At 37.5% G+C, this 16,945-nt stretch overlaps 1 protein-coding gene across 1 annotated transcript in view; it reads right to left on the bottom strand.

Annotated features, from left to right (window-relative positions):
- Positions 1–1,030: 1,030 nt before the first annotated feature.
- Positions 1,031–16,945, bottom strand: part of LOC106709806 (glutamate receptor-interacting protein 1) — a 107,732-nt gene continuing 91,817 nt past the window's right edge. The window contains exons 3-17 of the mRNA XM_045678223.1: positions 9,930–10,139; positions 9,506–9,750; positions 8,671–8,963; positions 8,209–8,390; positions 7,511–7,609; positions 6,419–6,575; positions 6,099–6,325; positions 5,730–5,875; positions 5,087–5,450; positions 4,779–4,934; positions 4,518–4,646; positions 3,721–4,245; positions 2,863–3,062; positions 2,613–2,720; positions 1,031–1,867 (exon numbers count right to left, since the gene is read on the bottom strand). Coding sequence (XP_045534179.1) covers positions 1,796–1,867; positions 2,613–2,720; positions 2,863–3,062; positions 3,721–4,245; positions 4,518–4,646; positions 4,779–4,934; positions 5,087–5,450; positions 5,730–5,875; positions 6,099–6,325; positions 6,419–6,575; positions 7,511–7,609; positions 8,209–8,390; positions 8,671–8,963; positions 9,506–9,750; positions 9,930–10,139 — 3,113 coding nt within the window. The 3' untranslated portion in view covers positions 1,031–1,795. The remainder of the gene's footprint in view (positions 1,868–2,612; positions 2,721–2,862; positions 3,063–3,720; positions 4,246–4,517; positions 4,647–4,778; positions 4,935–5,086; positions 5,451–5,729; positions 5,876–6,098; positions 6,326–6,418; positions 6,576–7,510; positions 7,610–8,208; positions 8,391–8,670; positions 8,964–9,505; positions 9,751–9,929; positions 10,140–16,945) is intronic.

The following is a 16,945-nucleotide window of genomic DNA, read 5'->3' as shown; positions in this document are numbered from 1 at the left end:
ATACAATTTGTTACAAATAATGCATGATTTGAAAATAAAGATTTAATTATTTGTTTTTTATAACAATAAAATTATAATTTCATTACATAAAATTTGGTAAAGTTAAAGTACTTGTTTCATGCAAGTAAATGAAAATTATAAATATTTTGTTTGTTTGTTGTTTGTGTGAAAATTTAATGAAATATTTTATTCAACAATTTCATAATGAAAATTTGAGCTAAAATATAGTACATTTATAACAAAAGGTAGACATATTATGAAAGTTCAATTCAGTTAAGCTCATGTTTACAACACAATTACATTAGTGCCGCTATGCATACATTTTTAATAATTTAAAATTTGGGATATAAATTCAATATGCAAACAATACTAGTTTGAATTTAATTCTAACTACATTAAATTACATATACGAAGAATTTGTCTGACCTAGAGTTTTCACTAACGAAACACACGACTAAAAACATCGTTACCTTTGATTTTTCAAAGAAAATGACACACGTTTTTTTGCAGGTGTTTCATCAGTGAAAACGACGGTATTACACAAGGAACTGGTACAAAATTTGCCACAGAAATGATCATCAGATGAGATTTATCTTAACCTACATATTAACATTTGATAATTAATTTGAAACTCGCTAAAATATTAGGAAAACGAAATTTGAAGCTTTTATTTATAAAATAGAAAATCTAGTACGTAATTTTACGTAATTTTTTATTTAGTAATGTATAATCTAGACAAGTTTTCATAAGTTCTATCTACCCCTATTACACATCCTATCAGTCTGACGTCAACAAATACACTACTCAGTACATGTCTACTTTATGTACACGGATCATTTATATACTAGCATTATATACTTATACATAATGAAATGAGTATATAAATGTAACTTTATATTACAATATGGTTGATGATTTGGGTTATGTTACACTTTCGATGTTCTGTTTCATAAACTGCTTAACTTTGTTAAGTTGTGATTTCGTATCTAATACTAAAGTTATACAAATAATAATTTTCAATATGAGTAAATTATCTTTGGATGAAGTACAAATTATACATATAGTGATAAATGAAATCTTTGGTATTTTCTCTTTGTTGTGCGTTACATATGTGAAAGTCTAGCAATTCTGGAAATAACATATCAAGCGTTAATTAAGTTGTTTTAGGTGAATAACTATTGTCTCACACGCTTTAAACTTTTTTGAAATATAATTGCAACGAAATGGCAATATCGGTTTTAATTTATAATCAATTGGTTAAAGTCAGGGTCGGTTTGCCAAATCTAACTCGTATACGTAATGTGGATAATTTTGAACTATATTTTTCTGTTTAACAAAGCGCAGTAATGTTTGGCAGTTGTTCAAACTCCATGCGTTCTTTATATACAAAATTATTTGTGGGTTTAAAGTATCAATAGCACAAAGGTTAACCTCAACTATTGTGCCATAAACGTAATCCTAAAAAATGATAATAATTTAGGTTTCTTTGGTAAGGAATTTTAGGATGACAGAAGGCTTGTATTACATGAATAAAAAATATTTGCATTTTTTTACTTGTCAAATTATTTTGGTTTAGGCAGTACATTTGGTGGTTATAAACTTATGTTTGCATTATATTTACAATATTACTTAATCTAAAAATTAATTTAATGTAAATTTGACCTACGACATATCAAGGTAACGTAATATTCACACTATGTCGCTATGTCGCTATGTCAGTCTATACACACACAATTTTATCACTGTAAAACAGTCTGGGGTCTTTAGCGCGGGTCCACTAAAGTCGGGTTATGCACTAGATAGTCTTTGTCACAATACTACTGTCGCTGGGGCTCGAGCTGTCATCTGAGCGCGGGCTCTTCAGATCCTGCAACAAATTCCTGATTAAATTAAAATAAAGTGATTAGAATACTCCAAAAATAAATGTTTGTAAATAAATGTTCGTGGCGACCTTTGGAGGAGGCCTTTGCCCAGCAGTGGGCGTTGCGTGGCTGAGAAGAAGAAGAAATGCTTGTTATGATAGCACTCGACAGACTGGTAAGAAGCACTGTAGCAGTCTTTTGATTTGATGGTTAATATCAAAATGAAAGGAACCACTAAAGCTGTATTTTCTCCAAAAATATTATATTAGATTGTATCGTCATCAATTTTAAAGGCCAAATGTTTCCTTCACTCACAAAATTATTCTATAGAACAGTTTGAACAGATTCAAAGTTTAATAACATTTATTTGTAGGCAAGTAGATACGGATTTTGTATGAGTTGGGCGACGTATTGGAGATGCGTTACTTCACCGCTGATATCGCGCGGTAAAGTTTTAATGTTCGCTTCTCATATCATAATTTGATTTGTGATATCATATCTATACGTTATTCAAACGCAAATTGCCTCGTGCAAGGTGAAGGTTAAAAAGTCATAGGAATGTCTTTTTCAAAAACAAAAGTATGTTAAAAGTAAAGCCTAATTAGTGGTTGTAGTATACCGGAAAATGAAAGCACTTAAACATAGACATTTTCTTATAAAAAGATGGCGTTTGTCATGGCTCGAACATGCCAAGTCAAAGCGTTTAATTACATTGCAAGTGCAACCAATAGATATGTAAGTAGAGATTACCTTAGAGGTGACGAGGCGCTGAACGACGATCTCAAGTCTGTCACCAGCCGCAGCGATGAGTGGCACAGTCAAGCAGCAGTCGTAGTCCACCGTCCGCGTACCATTCACCTGTATCATATAAACTGGTTGAACCGGAACATACCCCTATGATATTCTTGAGAAGTATACGAATTATATGACATCAAAACTCCCAACAGAAGATCAATTAACTCGGTAGAATGGAGAAAAAATACAAATGAATGTTATGCACCTGTAGAATTCTGTCATAAGGCCTGAGAAGGCCCACGATGTCTGCGGGTCCGCCCTTTCGGATGCGGTTGATGTAGACGCCGCGCTCGTACAGACCATCAGACACGGAGAAGCCGTAGTCGTCGTAGATGGCGTCCTTGTACAGGATCACTTGGTGCACAGAGCCCCGCGCCGGGGACAGGGTCTCGCTGCTGTACAGACCTGACAACATTCACTGAACTCTATTATTTGGCAGACTTTATTTTGTTAACAACAAATAACGAAGTCCGTTTATAGGAAAAAGGTAAGGCTTCTGTTTTCAATTGGAGTAACAAATTGTATTGTAAGTTTTGAGCCCAGAATAATTTATGTAAATAGAAAGGGAATTTTAGAATTAGTTCAAAGCACATATTTAAATAGAAATTATTCTTGCAGGAAATAGATATCGTGCAAGTAAACATTTTAAATGTAACGTATATTTTTAAAACAGATTTACTACGTGCTTTGCATTGACAGAAGTACACTGAAGTTGGCTGGATGTTTGAAAGTAACTGTTCAAAAGTACGTTAAAGTTGGAGGACGCGGCGTTGCGTTGTCCGCAACAAAGGTGAATATTTATGACTTACTTTTCAGTCGTGACAATTTTGAGCTTCTCAGTAGCACCAACACAAAGAGAGAATTTTTAAAATATTTTACTCGTATATTTACGGAAGGTTTATTCTGAATTCTATATTTCAAATTCATTTTTCTTATAGAATTTGAAGTGGTTATTAATCGGTTAAAATTTTACCGTTCGTTCTTTTTATACCAATGCGATTTTATATTGATATAACTTGAAGCTTATTTATGTATAACAATTTACCTGCAGATGTCTACTTACCTGGAACGTCATTTTCATAAATAGGACTGGTTGAGAATTGGAAGCTGGAGCCGGTTGCGCTGGCTTTGAGCGGCGACTTCTGCGGGGTGGTGACAGTGTAGATACCTCCTCCGCTACCACTGAGGTAGTCACCGTCCCAGTTAGGTCGGCGGCTGCGAGGTGAAACCACTCCGTAGGGTCCCATCTGCACATAGTCGCACTTGCACGAGGACTTCTCCATGTTGTGCAGCTGACAGTCCTTCATGTTGGTCGTGAGGATTTCTATTTGATGCACGTCATCTTCTCTCGTTATGTTCTGTTTGTTCTTGAGAGTGTTGTCGGGAATGATGCAAGTGTTTTCGTAGTGGAAAGTCTTGAGTGAATTATTGAGGGAGTAGTTGGGCAGCGGCAGGTCGCTGACGCCGTACGGAGCGGCAGAGCTGAAGCTGGAGGCCATCAGTTTGTCTTCGTCCGTCGGCGAGTACGGTTGCTTATCTATTATTCTGCTCTTGTCCGGTACTGCATATTCGATTACCTCCGAATTACCTGAAAATTGAACGTAACCTTCATGAATAAAATATGAAGTTTGTTCGTCCATATTAGGGTAGTAAAATACTTGGCCGGAATAAGATAAATAGCAACTACTTAGTGCTATAGTAAATTATCATAATGATAGACGTGACTTGTAAATTGAATTGTCTCGTATAACATTACGTAAAAGTAGCTAGTAGTAATAGTAGTATAAATAAATATTTGTGAAACATGTTACCTTACATCTGTTAATGCTGTCCTACTTTTCTTATGCTCATTTAACTTACCGCAGTTAGCGCTTGTTCTGATGGGTGTGTTTTGATCCCAGGACTCCACTGCACTGTCATTTGACAATCCAGGGCTCGAAGTCGAGTGGCTGGAGTCTCTCGCACTCGTTTCGGCACTTTCTAAAGGACCTTTATTGATATAAAAATTAATCATTATCCATTACTGATAAATTGCACAAGTCGCAGAAACTATGTTTAATTGCAGCTTGCACTAGTTAGTAGCGAATATTGAGAATGTCACAGTAGTTGAGAGCTGGTTACCGGTGAGTTTTCTGCAGAGCTGCAGCTGCACTCGCATCCCGCTCTGCTGCAGCAGTTTGATGGCCTCCGAGAGCGGCTTGTTGAGAACGCTCTCTCCGTTTATACTTAACAACTCGTCACCTATCGCCAGCTTACCACATTTCTCCGCTAAACCACCTGAAGCAAGATAATTGAGATATTTATCAGAAATCTTTCCTTAAGTTTTATTAAAATAAATTTTAATATGAGCAAAAGGAAGTGATTGCATGTATGCACTTTTGGTATATACAATATACATACATATGCCACTTAAAGTATTTTGTTCTTACCTTCTACAAGCCCGCTTAATAAAATAGGCTGCGTTACATCCTCGCTGCCGGCTATGGTAAGTCCCAGAGGTCCGTTCTCCTGTCGTATCAGTTCTACAACAAAGACCGCGGCGTTTCCACCTTCACTACAACTGCCGTGACTTCTCTCGCTGTCCTTGGCGCTGTTGTTGGGGCTGTCCGTGTGATGTCCGGAGTCCTCTCCGCTGTGGATCATCGCTTTCGTTTCTATGTTGCTAAAGCTTTGTAACGTCAACTTCGGATTGTGTTTGTGAACGTTAGCCCAATCTTCTGTCAGATCTCGTTTTCTTATTTTCAATGTTATTATATCGTCGGGTGAGTTTTGAAGGATATTGAACGCCGTGTCCTAGAATGAAAGTTTTAAATAAAACCTTTACTAAAAAGTATAACGTAAATGATTCAATCACATTGATAAAACAAAAGTAAAAGTTGATTAACCTTAGTTTAATATATTATACTTATCTTGTTATTATTTATTATTTTTTTATAATTCTAAGAGCCTAAAATATATCTATATATTTAGCAAAATCACATGTTTGCAAATAGTTGATTTGGAGTCACAAAATTAAATATTCATAGAGAGAAAGAGGCGGCAATTAAGGATTACAGTAGGGCAAATATTTACCAGGGATAAGTTATGCAGAGGCTGTCCGTTGATGGCCAGCAGCTGGTCCCCGGCGGCGAGCGCGCCGCTGCGGTGCGCCACAGAGCCCGCCTTTATGTCCGAGATCATCATCGGCTCCTCGTTACTTAACAACTTTTGCTTACAACCTACAAATATGAGTACTCCTATGAATATATTTTGTGGTATGTTAATAGATATTTTTTTAATTAACTTAATTTATATCACCGTGTGGTGAGGCGTAAAACCTTAACCCTTAAATATCAATTTATATAGTATCATTGGGAGTAGTCGGCTCAGTTGTAACCTCAGACTGATCAAATTCTCGATGGTTAATTTTAATGTTATGATTTAATATACAGAGATACATACCAGTGATGGTCACCCCGAGACCTGCAGAAGTCTTGGCAAGTTTGACATTGAACACTCCGCTCGAAGCCTCTATAGTATTGGGCATGCTGAACTCCACGTTCAGTGTCAAGTACTTTGGATTGTGCGAGTCGTTTCTCCTCTGCAAGATTTCATTCGCCACGTCCAGTGTCAGATTTTCATGGCCGTTGATTGACATGACGCGGTCGCGCGTCTGCAGGCAGCCTGACCTACAATTGTTACAAATTTGTAAACGTCAGGTAAAAAAAAACATTAGCTGAATCGACAAAGTAAAGTTTGCTGTTTGAATTTATGACAGTTACCTGTAGGCGGGCGAGTGCGGCTGTACATGCGATATGATGAGCTGCGAGTTGTCGTCGTGCAGCGCGAGGCCGCTGCAGTGTCCGGGCGGCACCTCCAGCTGCACACTGAGCGACTCCGTGCGACACACGCCCACGTTCATGTAACTCTGCTGGTTGTCTGTCGAATATCCTTGTCTTTTAACGAAAGAATGGGAGAGCGAAGTGGATTTGCTGGAATGGGGACGTATAGAAATATCCTCTTTCTTTACGTTCCCTCCAGCATCCATTATAGATAGGCGATGCATCTGCAACTTTTTGATTTGTTTTAGATGTCAATATATTTACCGAGTTCAGAGTTCCGCTTGCTCGTTTGCCACCTACTACTAAAAAAAATCATTACCGTCCAACAAGGTCCAATGTAAATACATTAAATTGTTTGGACCCAAACTAGTAAACTAGTTACAAGAATTAACTAGGAGACAATAGTCCTAAACAAATATTGACCCGACCTTAATACAAAGATCCCTCGTTTGTCGGATAGAGAAAAATATTTGGCCGGCGTCACTTAGGTGTGGTGGAATATTTGCTAATGAAAATTGAATAAAGTTAGAGGGCGAATATTAAATTACAATAATTATTTTTGGAGGTTGTTTTTTTTTACATTAAAAGGTCACCTAAGTCCGCCTAAATAGCAAAGCGACCGCTGCCCACAGATATCCGCAATTGCAGATGCGTTGCCTACCTTTAATCGACAAAGGAGGAGGCGCACAGAAAGAGGATGTATCCTTTTCATGTGCGTCCCCTCCTCCATTAAACGCACTTCCCCTTCCCATCCTTTCCTTATAAGAAAACGGTGGAACGGGAAAGTGGACTAAAATTAGACCTCATCAGACTATACGTGGAATTGCTTCCACTTGAGGCGTGTCTTCTGCGAGGTCGTGGTATTGCAGCGGGAGAGAGTTGTTGTTGTTAAGAAATAACAAGTCCATTTATGAAACCAAATGAGTATTCTTATATCTTATTACTTTTATTACAACATTGAATGAGAATCTGTGTACTGAATGACATTGATACATTATTTACGTGTATTTTTGTGCAAGTAATTATAATTACCGTAGTCCTCAGGAGAGCCAAGCTTCGGCATCGAGCTCTGTCTGTAGTTCCTTTGACGTTTTTTTGTGTTGAGTGTCGACGATCCCGATATAGAGTTCTCTGAAGCAAAGAATATGGGTTGATCTCATCTACTTCACATTGAGGTTAATATGGCCTGTAATTGCAGATCTCATGCGGTGCATACTCAATAATGGAAAAGTAAAAATCGGACAAGTAAGTTAAAACTTTTAAAAATGGTTACTGTTTTTTTATGTCCAATCTAAAAAGTATTTCAATTAACAATAATAATTAAATGTGATAAATTCCGTCTTCCACGATAATGTGAAAAAGTGTGTCGCAGGACCATTGTCCGCATTAGAAGGAGGTCCCCCATTGTCTTGCCTTAGTCGCAGCTATTTGCATTAAGGAATTTCTAATTATTGCACTGCATTTCCCTTAAACCTTAAAGTCTTATTCCACTAACCTTTTAAAAAATAAATGTAGATAAGAAAAGATGTCACCAAAACCTATAAAATGAAATCTATTCTCGCTTCAAAGTAAGTAGTCATTGAAGTTTAGTAAATAGTGAAACGTGTGTTTAAATCAGTTCAGTTCAGAATGCCCGATGACATAAAACATTCGTACTTGAAGATTAACAGCCTGATGCATGTAGCACTAAATTTAAACATGTCTAGGGTAAATGTTTACTCGTGACCAACCTCTGGTGCCGGTGAACCTGCCGCCGTGCGCGAGGACGTGTCGCGGCGCCACGTGCAGTCTGGTGAAGCCAGCCTCGCAGCTCTCCAGGTAACACATCACCTCCTCCGCCGTGTAGTTGTTGCCCTCTATCACGTGGTCGTCGAACGCCAGCAGCTGGTCGCCGGGGTGCAGAGCCCCGCATCTACACAGTTGACACTTCGTTGTATTACTAGCAGCAGATGTTGCATTTAAACACAGAAATAGATATTTATAATTCTACAGAAGCTTAGATCTTTAACGTGACTCTGGCCCTTATCAATATTCATTTCTCTCTCATTCGTGGTCTCTCTAACTATTACGAAAATCCATAGCTCGTAATGTTGGCGGTTTTCAGTTAGACTTGGTTCCCGCCTGTTTGTATGCTCTCGCCGCCCAAAAGAAATCTCATAATTTCGCCATAAAGGTTAAGCGATCATTCTCACCTGTCACTGATACTCGCTGGCAGAATACTGTCGATATAAATAGCATTGCAGGTGCCGACTCTCTGGTAAGTGTCGGAGCCGGAGCTGTAGACGTCGTCGGAGTAGCGGTGGTTGGTGAGGAAGAGACCGAGGTCCTCGTTGCAGGGCCGCTCTATCTCTATGAGCAGCGGTCCCGTCGCCAGCTTGACCGACTCCATGATTGACACATCGTACTCAATGGTCAGGCTCGTTACCTGCGGACAGTTCTGCAGGATCTGGTGCACCTCTGATAGCGTCTTGTTTGTTAGTGATACCTGGAAATAAGTGGAAAATTCAAATATATGGTAAATGTAGTTTAATTTATTGATTTGTAATTTTTGAGCTTCTTACTATTTTTGTTTTTTGTTTTAATATTATAAAAACGGGCGGTCATTTGGAATATTGATTCAAATCAGCTCAAGAGAAATTAAGATACTTAATTCTTATCTTGGTCATTAAACATGCAACCTGTAGTTTTATATTTATATTTCACATAGTCGTTTGTTATTAAACCAGTCAACAGTTAAGTATGTGATTTACTGTTCGTAACACGAAAATAAATCGTAAATAGCCAAGTTTTGTTATGTTCAGTTAAGTAAGAGATGTTGTAAACAAAACAACAAAGCTTTTTAATGTTTTACTGCCGTTCACAGTACGTAGATTTGCATATCCAATTTATGGAAGATATAAAAAAATGAGTAGGAACTCATTTTAATAAGAAACATTAATAAAAATTAAACCCACCATCAAGGAAATAACTTCTCTTATCAAAATCATCTCGTATTGAATAAATTCTAAGTAAATAACTTTAACTTACATGATCGACTTTCAAGAGTCTATCGCCAGGTTTGATCCTGGAGGTGTGGTAGGCAGCGCCGCCTGGCCGCACGTGCGTCACGACCAGTGGCAGCGCGTCCAACGACCGACTGTTGAGCACAAGGTCCGCACTCTGCGCCGAGTTCTCCGGCAGACCGCCGCGTATCGTCACACCCAGGGACCCGTTCACTTTCTCCACAGGGACCTCAGCTAGTTTCGTCGTTATATACAGCGAGTTTTGCGATGCTAAAGTAAAATTGTATAATGTTAGGAGTAACCTTACATAAAAAGTTACAAAATTGACTAAAAAAAAATTCCTCTGATAAAAAAAAACGCATACCATATATAACATGATTAACAGACAGACATGAAAATTATGATGTATTGTGAGATGAGGTATACTAATTATTTGGGTTAGTACTGACCGTAATTGGGCATGTAATATTCGACCTCTAGCGAGGCGCGCTCCTCCACATTGTCGAGCAGGCGCAGCAGCTCATCGTTCGTGAGGCGCGCTGTGGAGATGCCGTTCACGCTGCATATCCGGTCGCCTGGCGCAAGCCGGTCCGACTCCTGCGCCACCGAGTCCTTCGTGAAGCCCACGATACTAGGCACTACGCCCGGCTCCGATCGACCTGAATTAAAGTTGTTATAGTCAAAATACAATAGAATGTAGACTAATTTTATGACCATGTATTTTGACATCAACAAGGATATTGTCGTTAGCAGTATCCAGTACTTGAAGGAGACAAACAGGGCGCTAGTGACGCGGCAGGCGGCAGGCGGCAGGCGGCAGGCGGCAGGCGGCACATGACTGTAACCGCGCCGCAACATAAATAACAATTCTACAAAACTAATTTAAACTTTGCGCTAGTTATCGCGCGATAACGTTTGTATATAATTCAAAATAAATTGTTAAAGCTGAATATTTCGTACATAACTTATTACTTAATGTCGGCTCGAAGCAATAAATTTATAGTTATGAGTAAAATATTTTACCAATTTATATTTAATTGTAATTGTAATGGAAGGTTGGAAGCTATTTTCATTTCGATAAAGGAATTTAAATTAGCTAAGAACTAATTTGAATTTGAAAGACCAAATCCTGCGTAATGGATGCGTCACTAGACACTTTTAAGAAAGCATATAATTTCAATTTACATAATTTCGTAGACATATAATTATAAAATGTCACTGTACGAGTAGCAACCTAAACTCAACACTTGGAAATAAACAAGGTGTGACATATTTGTTCACCGTAGCTCGTAGCTCGTAGCACTACGATCGTCGGAATACAAACAATTGGTAATTAATTCATCGGTAAACAAAATTCTAATATTCACTTTGCAAACATTCGAGGAATTGGCTTTGGAACTGTCGATCCACATTTCCATTTCATTAGTTTTCAATGTTTATTCCACATTTACATATTCAAATGTTGACGAATGTTTAACATTTGATGTGAGTTGAGTTGGAAGGGTGTGCGAAGGGAAGGCTTTGAAAAGTGCCGCTTACTCTCTCATGTTGCTATTTAATGAAAGTCTGTTCACCTATCTGTAAATAAACTTAGGCTAAATGAGAACTGATAGCAATTACCTGAGAGTTTAAGTTTTTCCCTGATTATTAAGATGAGTTTTTTGCCTTATTAGTTAATTTCCATTTAAAAATCGTTGATAAAAAATCTGCACCGTTCGAGATGTTTATACGTCATGTATTACACAGCGTACAAAAACGAAGCGTAATTTTTAATAATAATTGTATTTTAGTATTATTAAAGTGAAATAATAACACATTAATTAAGAAACCTCAGATACTCAGTTAGACTTAAAACATTAAAGTTTTGAAATATCTGATTATTGTTGAAATTTCTTGAATGGGATCTCTAAAACAATAGCTCGAAGAATTTCAAACTCTCGCTCCAAACTTAGCGTATTGTTTTGCTTCGACACCGTGAGTCGCATTGTGTGATGCGAAGGAATCTTTACAACAATACCTTTTGAAATATCTTATGTATTAGATCCGTGACCCTCAAATGTATTAGATACTAGCTGTCGAGCGCGACTCCGTCCCCGCGGTTTAAAAAAAAAACTTAATAAGTAGCCTATGTGTTCTTCCAGACTATGTTCTACACCCGTGCCAGATTTTATTAAGATCCGTTGAGCCTTTTCGGAGATACCTTCTAAGAAACATTCATCCATACATCCATCTAAACTTTCACATTTATAATATTAGCAAGATTCCGAGTAATTTTAATTTTAAAACAGTTAAATTATTTCGTGTTCTTAAATATGGCGACAATACGAGTAGATTTGAAGCATGTAATACATTCAATTGGTTTCATTGTAATGCATTTTGTACGAAATATATAGAACAATATGAGTAGTCCAATTTGTATACAAAGAAAATAATTTTCTAAACCAAGCGCATGCAAACGAATAACGTAGAAATATGTTTCGTTCATAACTTAACCCGTTCATCGTCGGAGTACATAATGATATGCAAATGAGACGCGATCCATGTGCAAAATGCTCCATTAGAAAATTTTCTTGGCAAAGCTTTCTCAAATATATTTCCTTAGTTTATGTGATCATAAAAGTTTCACGAAACGTATTGTCTGAATACTATAGTGTTAGAAATGATACAAACGAATGTAGATTTGATGAGAATAATATTCAATAGAATAAAGATAGAAAATTAGAAAAATATTTATAACTATTTTGTGATCCAGAATGGCAGATAGATGTTAAATATATTGTAGGTTGTGCAAGCTCAAAGGCTTGATCTGGATCTGAAGCAGGTTGTTCTCAACGCGTTACACATTTCTCCTGTAATGCAATTACTGTATTCCCAACTCCATAATCCGAAATCACCTTTCCCCAAAATAGAATTAAAATAGTGTTGTTTTAAACATATTGGTTTTAGTCATTTTTGTACAATCTTACAGACAAAGAGATTGATAAAGTAAGATGTGATAAAGTTTTCAATGTTTTCAAAGCAAAGTTAGTTATCATCTACTTTGATTTTGTGAATGAGGCAAGATAATTATCGTTACGAGGCTAAGCTAAGCTGAACCGAATTGAGCCGAGGTCGAGGTGAGCCAGACTGAGCCGAGGTCCGCGAGACTGCGCCACCCGAGGCACGCGGAGCGATCGTGTGCTATCTATAATTCAGCAGCTCAGGGCAAAGCCACTCGGTTGGAGTGGGCTGAGCGATAAGCGCGCAGCGAGATTAGCGCTGACCTTTAAATGGCCTTTCATTAGCGTTTCTAACGTAAAACGCTGATTTTCTTAAACAAAAATAAAGTAGAGGAAAACGTTAAGTGCTTTGACCCGAAAGCCGCGCCGTGCAGTTTAGGGATATTTTGCTGTTTATTGCTTTAATTTAGAAGCTTTTTGTCAAATTACAGGTAGATTTTTTTAATAATTTTTTTTAGAATAAATATGGTTTTGTTTAAATACGAGTCTAGAATACTACCTTGAAATCTATAAAATTAACAATCAAATCAAGTTTATTAAATCTATCCAAAAGAAGTAACAACATAGTGGCTGCAATGTGTAAAAAATGAGACACATTCCAATAAATAATAATAATTGTATAGAGCAAACTTCCCCACCGCTAATGGATATATTTCCGCGGCCGCTCCCCACACCGACTGTATTTCAATATTTTTCACACGGAGAGAATTTGAAAGAGTCGAGAATTCGAGATCAGAATTTTTCTGAAAATGGATTTCTTGCCCATTTTCATATTGAATTATTTTAGAAATAGAAATGACTCGTAGATGAGAAAATGTTTTACTACATTTTCTTGCTTACATTTTATTGAAGATGTGTTTCAGTACATTTGAATTTCATGAGAATATCATTTTTACAATATGACTTATATGTTTTGTTACAATAGTTTTATATTTGGATGATATAGATCATTTGCTAAAGTGTGTGTACATATTTGAGTTTGTTTTATTATTATTTTCCGTTGAGCCGATCGGCCTGGGTGGGTTTTTTCCCATTGGGCCGATCGATCGGGAAACGCTCTTCTGGGGCATTACAGATGATCAAAGTATTTAGCTATAGTTTACGCAACTTTGGGTTTCGACTGCAGTGACACTTTTATTAATACATATTGAAATCCTATTAAAAAAACAGAGACGATGTACAGTGCGACTAGCGTTGTCAGGCGTCCAGATAAAGCCGGACATAGGTAGGCTTTTTGATTGCGTGTCCGGCCAAAATAAACGGTTTTCCGGCTTTTGTTAGGCTTTTTACATTTCCCAAACGAGAGTGTACCTATTAATACTGAGACAAAATTCTAAATAATACGGAGTGTCCGACCTTTCTACCTAAATGTCCGGCCAAACTAGCAGGTCTGTCCGGCTAGTAGGTTTGGCGACCTGGCAACCCTAAGTGTGACTGTAAAAGTGTCGCAGCAGTAGAATTTCTCTACCTTTGTCTTTTATTATGCCAGCAACGAGTAAAATCAAAAGGAACTCTAATGTGTAGTTTATAAAATAAATTCAATTTCTGTTACCAAAAATACACAATTTTTCTATTGACTTTAATATGGTAATCATGAGGTTATACTATTATTTGAAAGGAACTTTCAAATGATTCACATTAGCAACACGTGCAGTTGGTAATTAATTGCTGAGTCATGACGCTGGGGCTTGCGTGACAAGAGTGAGTCAAGTCAGGCAGCCGCTGCCGTCGCCGCAGCGCCGGCCGCTGAGCCCTCGCCTTCGCAACTGCCCCACTCTACAGTGGAAATCACGTCATTAGCATTATTGTTGGAGCGAAATAAGGCATTGCGTGACTGTGCAACCAACGCCCTGCCTTTTAACTTAATAATCGATGTCTATAAAAATCAGCATGATATATTTAACGCTTCAATAGCTCTTAGATGGACACAGTACTACAGTAGAATGGGAAGAATACAGCTTTTTTGAAAAGTAAATTAATAAAAATAAAACATTAGATTAGCAAATAATCCTTTATTTACGTAAAGAAGTCTCAATTATTATCAGATAGTGAAGTACGTAATATGACAAATAAAAAGGTTTTAATATTATTAAAAGTAATAAAAATTACTCCTAATAAAATAGGTATATTGAAGGAAAGTTGGTACAAAAAAACAAATAAAAGTCGTAAGCTCATCGCGTGACTAATCTTATCTAAAGATATGCATTACAATCGCTAGAGATTAATCATTGTTCATGTTTAATCGATAATCGATTCGATTATTACCGATAATTAATCGATTAGTAGATTCTGTTATTAGCGATGTCTACACGAACAATGAATTGGTTTAATCGCTTCCGCGGCGAGGGAGAGTCGCAAGCTCACTCGCCTAATGGTTTTTCTTTGTAATATATTGAAAGGGCATTATTGCTGAATTACGATTCGGAATTTGATTTTAACACCGACTAATTATAACTTTCCAAGACAATAGATTGAGAATATAGATAATGTTTTCGCACATTTAAACTACATTCATTTTCCAAAATTATTAACATATTATTAACTGCAATTATAAAGGGCACTTCTTGTGCATTTAATAATAAACAACAACAAAACTGACGCCCGTAACCCAGAGGGGTAGGCAGAGATCACAGACTTCCATTTGGAGCGGCTTTGATACACTCTCTCGCTTCTTCTAAATTCATATATCTACGCATACATGCTTATATTAGGTCCTTACATATGAAATTGGCGTTTTTCGTACTGGCCACTTTAATCACGAATTTCTCCTCTTTGGTAAGGAATTCCAAATTCAAATTTGTACAGCTATAGACTCATGTATTTGTGGTTCGATGACCGTCATTCATTTGTTTTTTTCTTCTGTTTTTTTCTGTTTGCGTCACTCATTTTACAAAATGGAAAACTTAAAATATCGCATTATTTACGAGTACGAGTTCCGCCGTGGCACTAGTGCTGTGGAAACGACTCGAAGGGTGAATGATGTGTATGGCGGTCGTGTTGCAAAAGAAAACACAGTTGGTTTTTGGTTCCAACGTTTTCGTTCTGGAAATTTCGATCTGCAGAACAAGCCCCGTGGACGGCCTGAGCCTCAAGTTGATAATGAAGAGTTGAAGGCTATTGTGGAAGCGGATCCATCGCAAACCACGTCCGAGTTAGCTGCAGGCTGCGATGTTAGTGATAAAACTGTTTTAATTCACTTGAAGCAAATTGGGAAGATTAAAAAGCTTGACAGGTGGGTACCTCACGAATTGACTGAAGCAAACCGGCAAACGCGCGTCGACTGTTGCGTTACATTACTAAACCGGCACAATAATGAAGGTATTTTAAACCGAATCATTACCTGTGATGAAAAATGGGTTCTTTACGAGAAGCGCTCAGCGCAATGGTTGGATCCTGGCCAGCCAGTCAAATCCTGCCCCAAGTGAAAATTAACCCCAAAAAAGTTACTTGTAAGCGTTTGGTGGACTAGTGCCGGTATTGTTCATTACAGTTTTCTCAAATCTGGCCAGACTATTACGGCTGATATCTATCGTCAGCAATTGCAAACCATGATGGAAAAGCTAGCGGCTAAACAACCTAAGCTGGTCAATCGCTCCACGCCACTGCTGCTTCACGACAACGCTAGACCACACACTGCGCAACAGACGGCTACTAAATTAGAAGAGCTTCAATTGGAAAGTCTAAGACATCCTCCGTACTCCCCGGACCTTGCTCCAACAGATTACCATTTTTTTCGAAATTTGGATAACTTCTTGCAAGGGAAAAAATTCAACTCCGATGGGGCAGTCCAAATCGCCTTCAAAGATTTTATTGATTCCCGTCCGACTGGTTTTTTTAGTAAAGGGATCAATGAACTACTTATGAGATGGCAAAAGTGCATAGAAAATAATGGTTCATACTTTGATTAATTAAATATATTATATTAAAAAATATTCGACTTTTTGTTCCTCCCATACAAAACGCCAATTTCATATGTAAGGACCTAATATAATAAACAGTATTTCAAAAATACAAGTTGTTGACGCCTATACATGAGATATTATATTTGTTTCTGGTGGTAATTCAAATTGGAAGAAACAATGGCGTTTGTCTAAAAAAATTGGCGGGAGAATCTCGACGTACAAAACTGCGCGAGGGCAGGTTGCGTGTGTCCTCCGCCAATCACAGACGAGACGCAACATAATAGTCCCTTCTGATTGGTCCATATTGATGCGTCGGCAGGTACAAGATAGCGTGCGTATGGTATCTTTAAAAAAAAATCATTAATTTCACTTCTTAATGAAAACTGTAATTCATGTTATCTGAAAACATTTAATAGTTTCCGTATTTTAATTAAACATAAAGTTCGTTGTTAAGAAACTTTGACGTGGGCAGTACAATATAGATACAAGATAAATGATCGCTTCGACGTCTGATTAATTAACAAGTTTTTGCTGCGAGAAAATCAATAACATTGATGAAATGCG

Source organism: Papilio machaon, chromosome 6 (assembly GCF_912999745.1).
Source record: "Papilio machaon chromosome 6, ilPapMach1.1, whole genome shotgun sequence".
Lineage (NCBI taxonomy): Eukaryota > Metazoa > Arthropoda > Insecta > Lepidoptera > Papilionidae > Papilio > Papilio machaon.
This window is presented reverse-complemented; position numbering and strand designations above follow the sequence as displayed.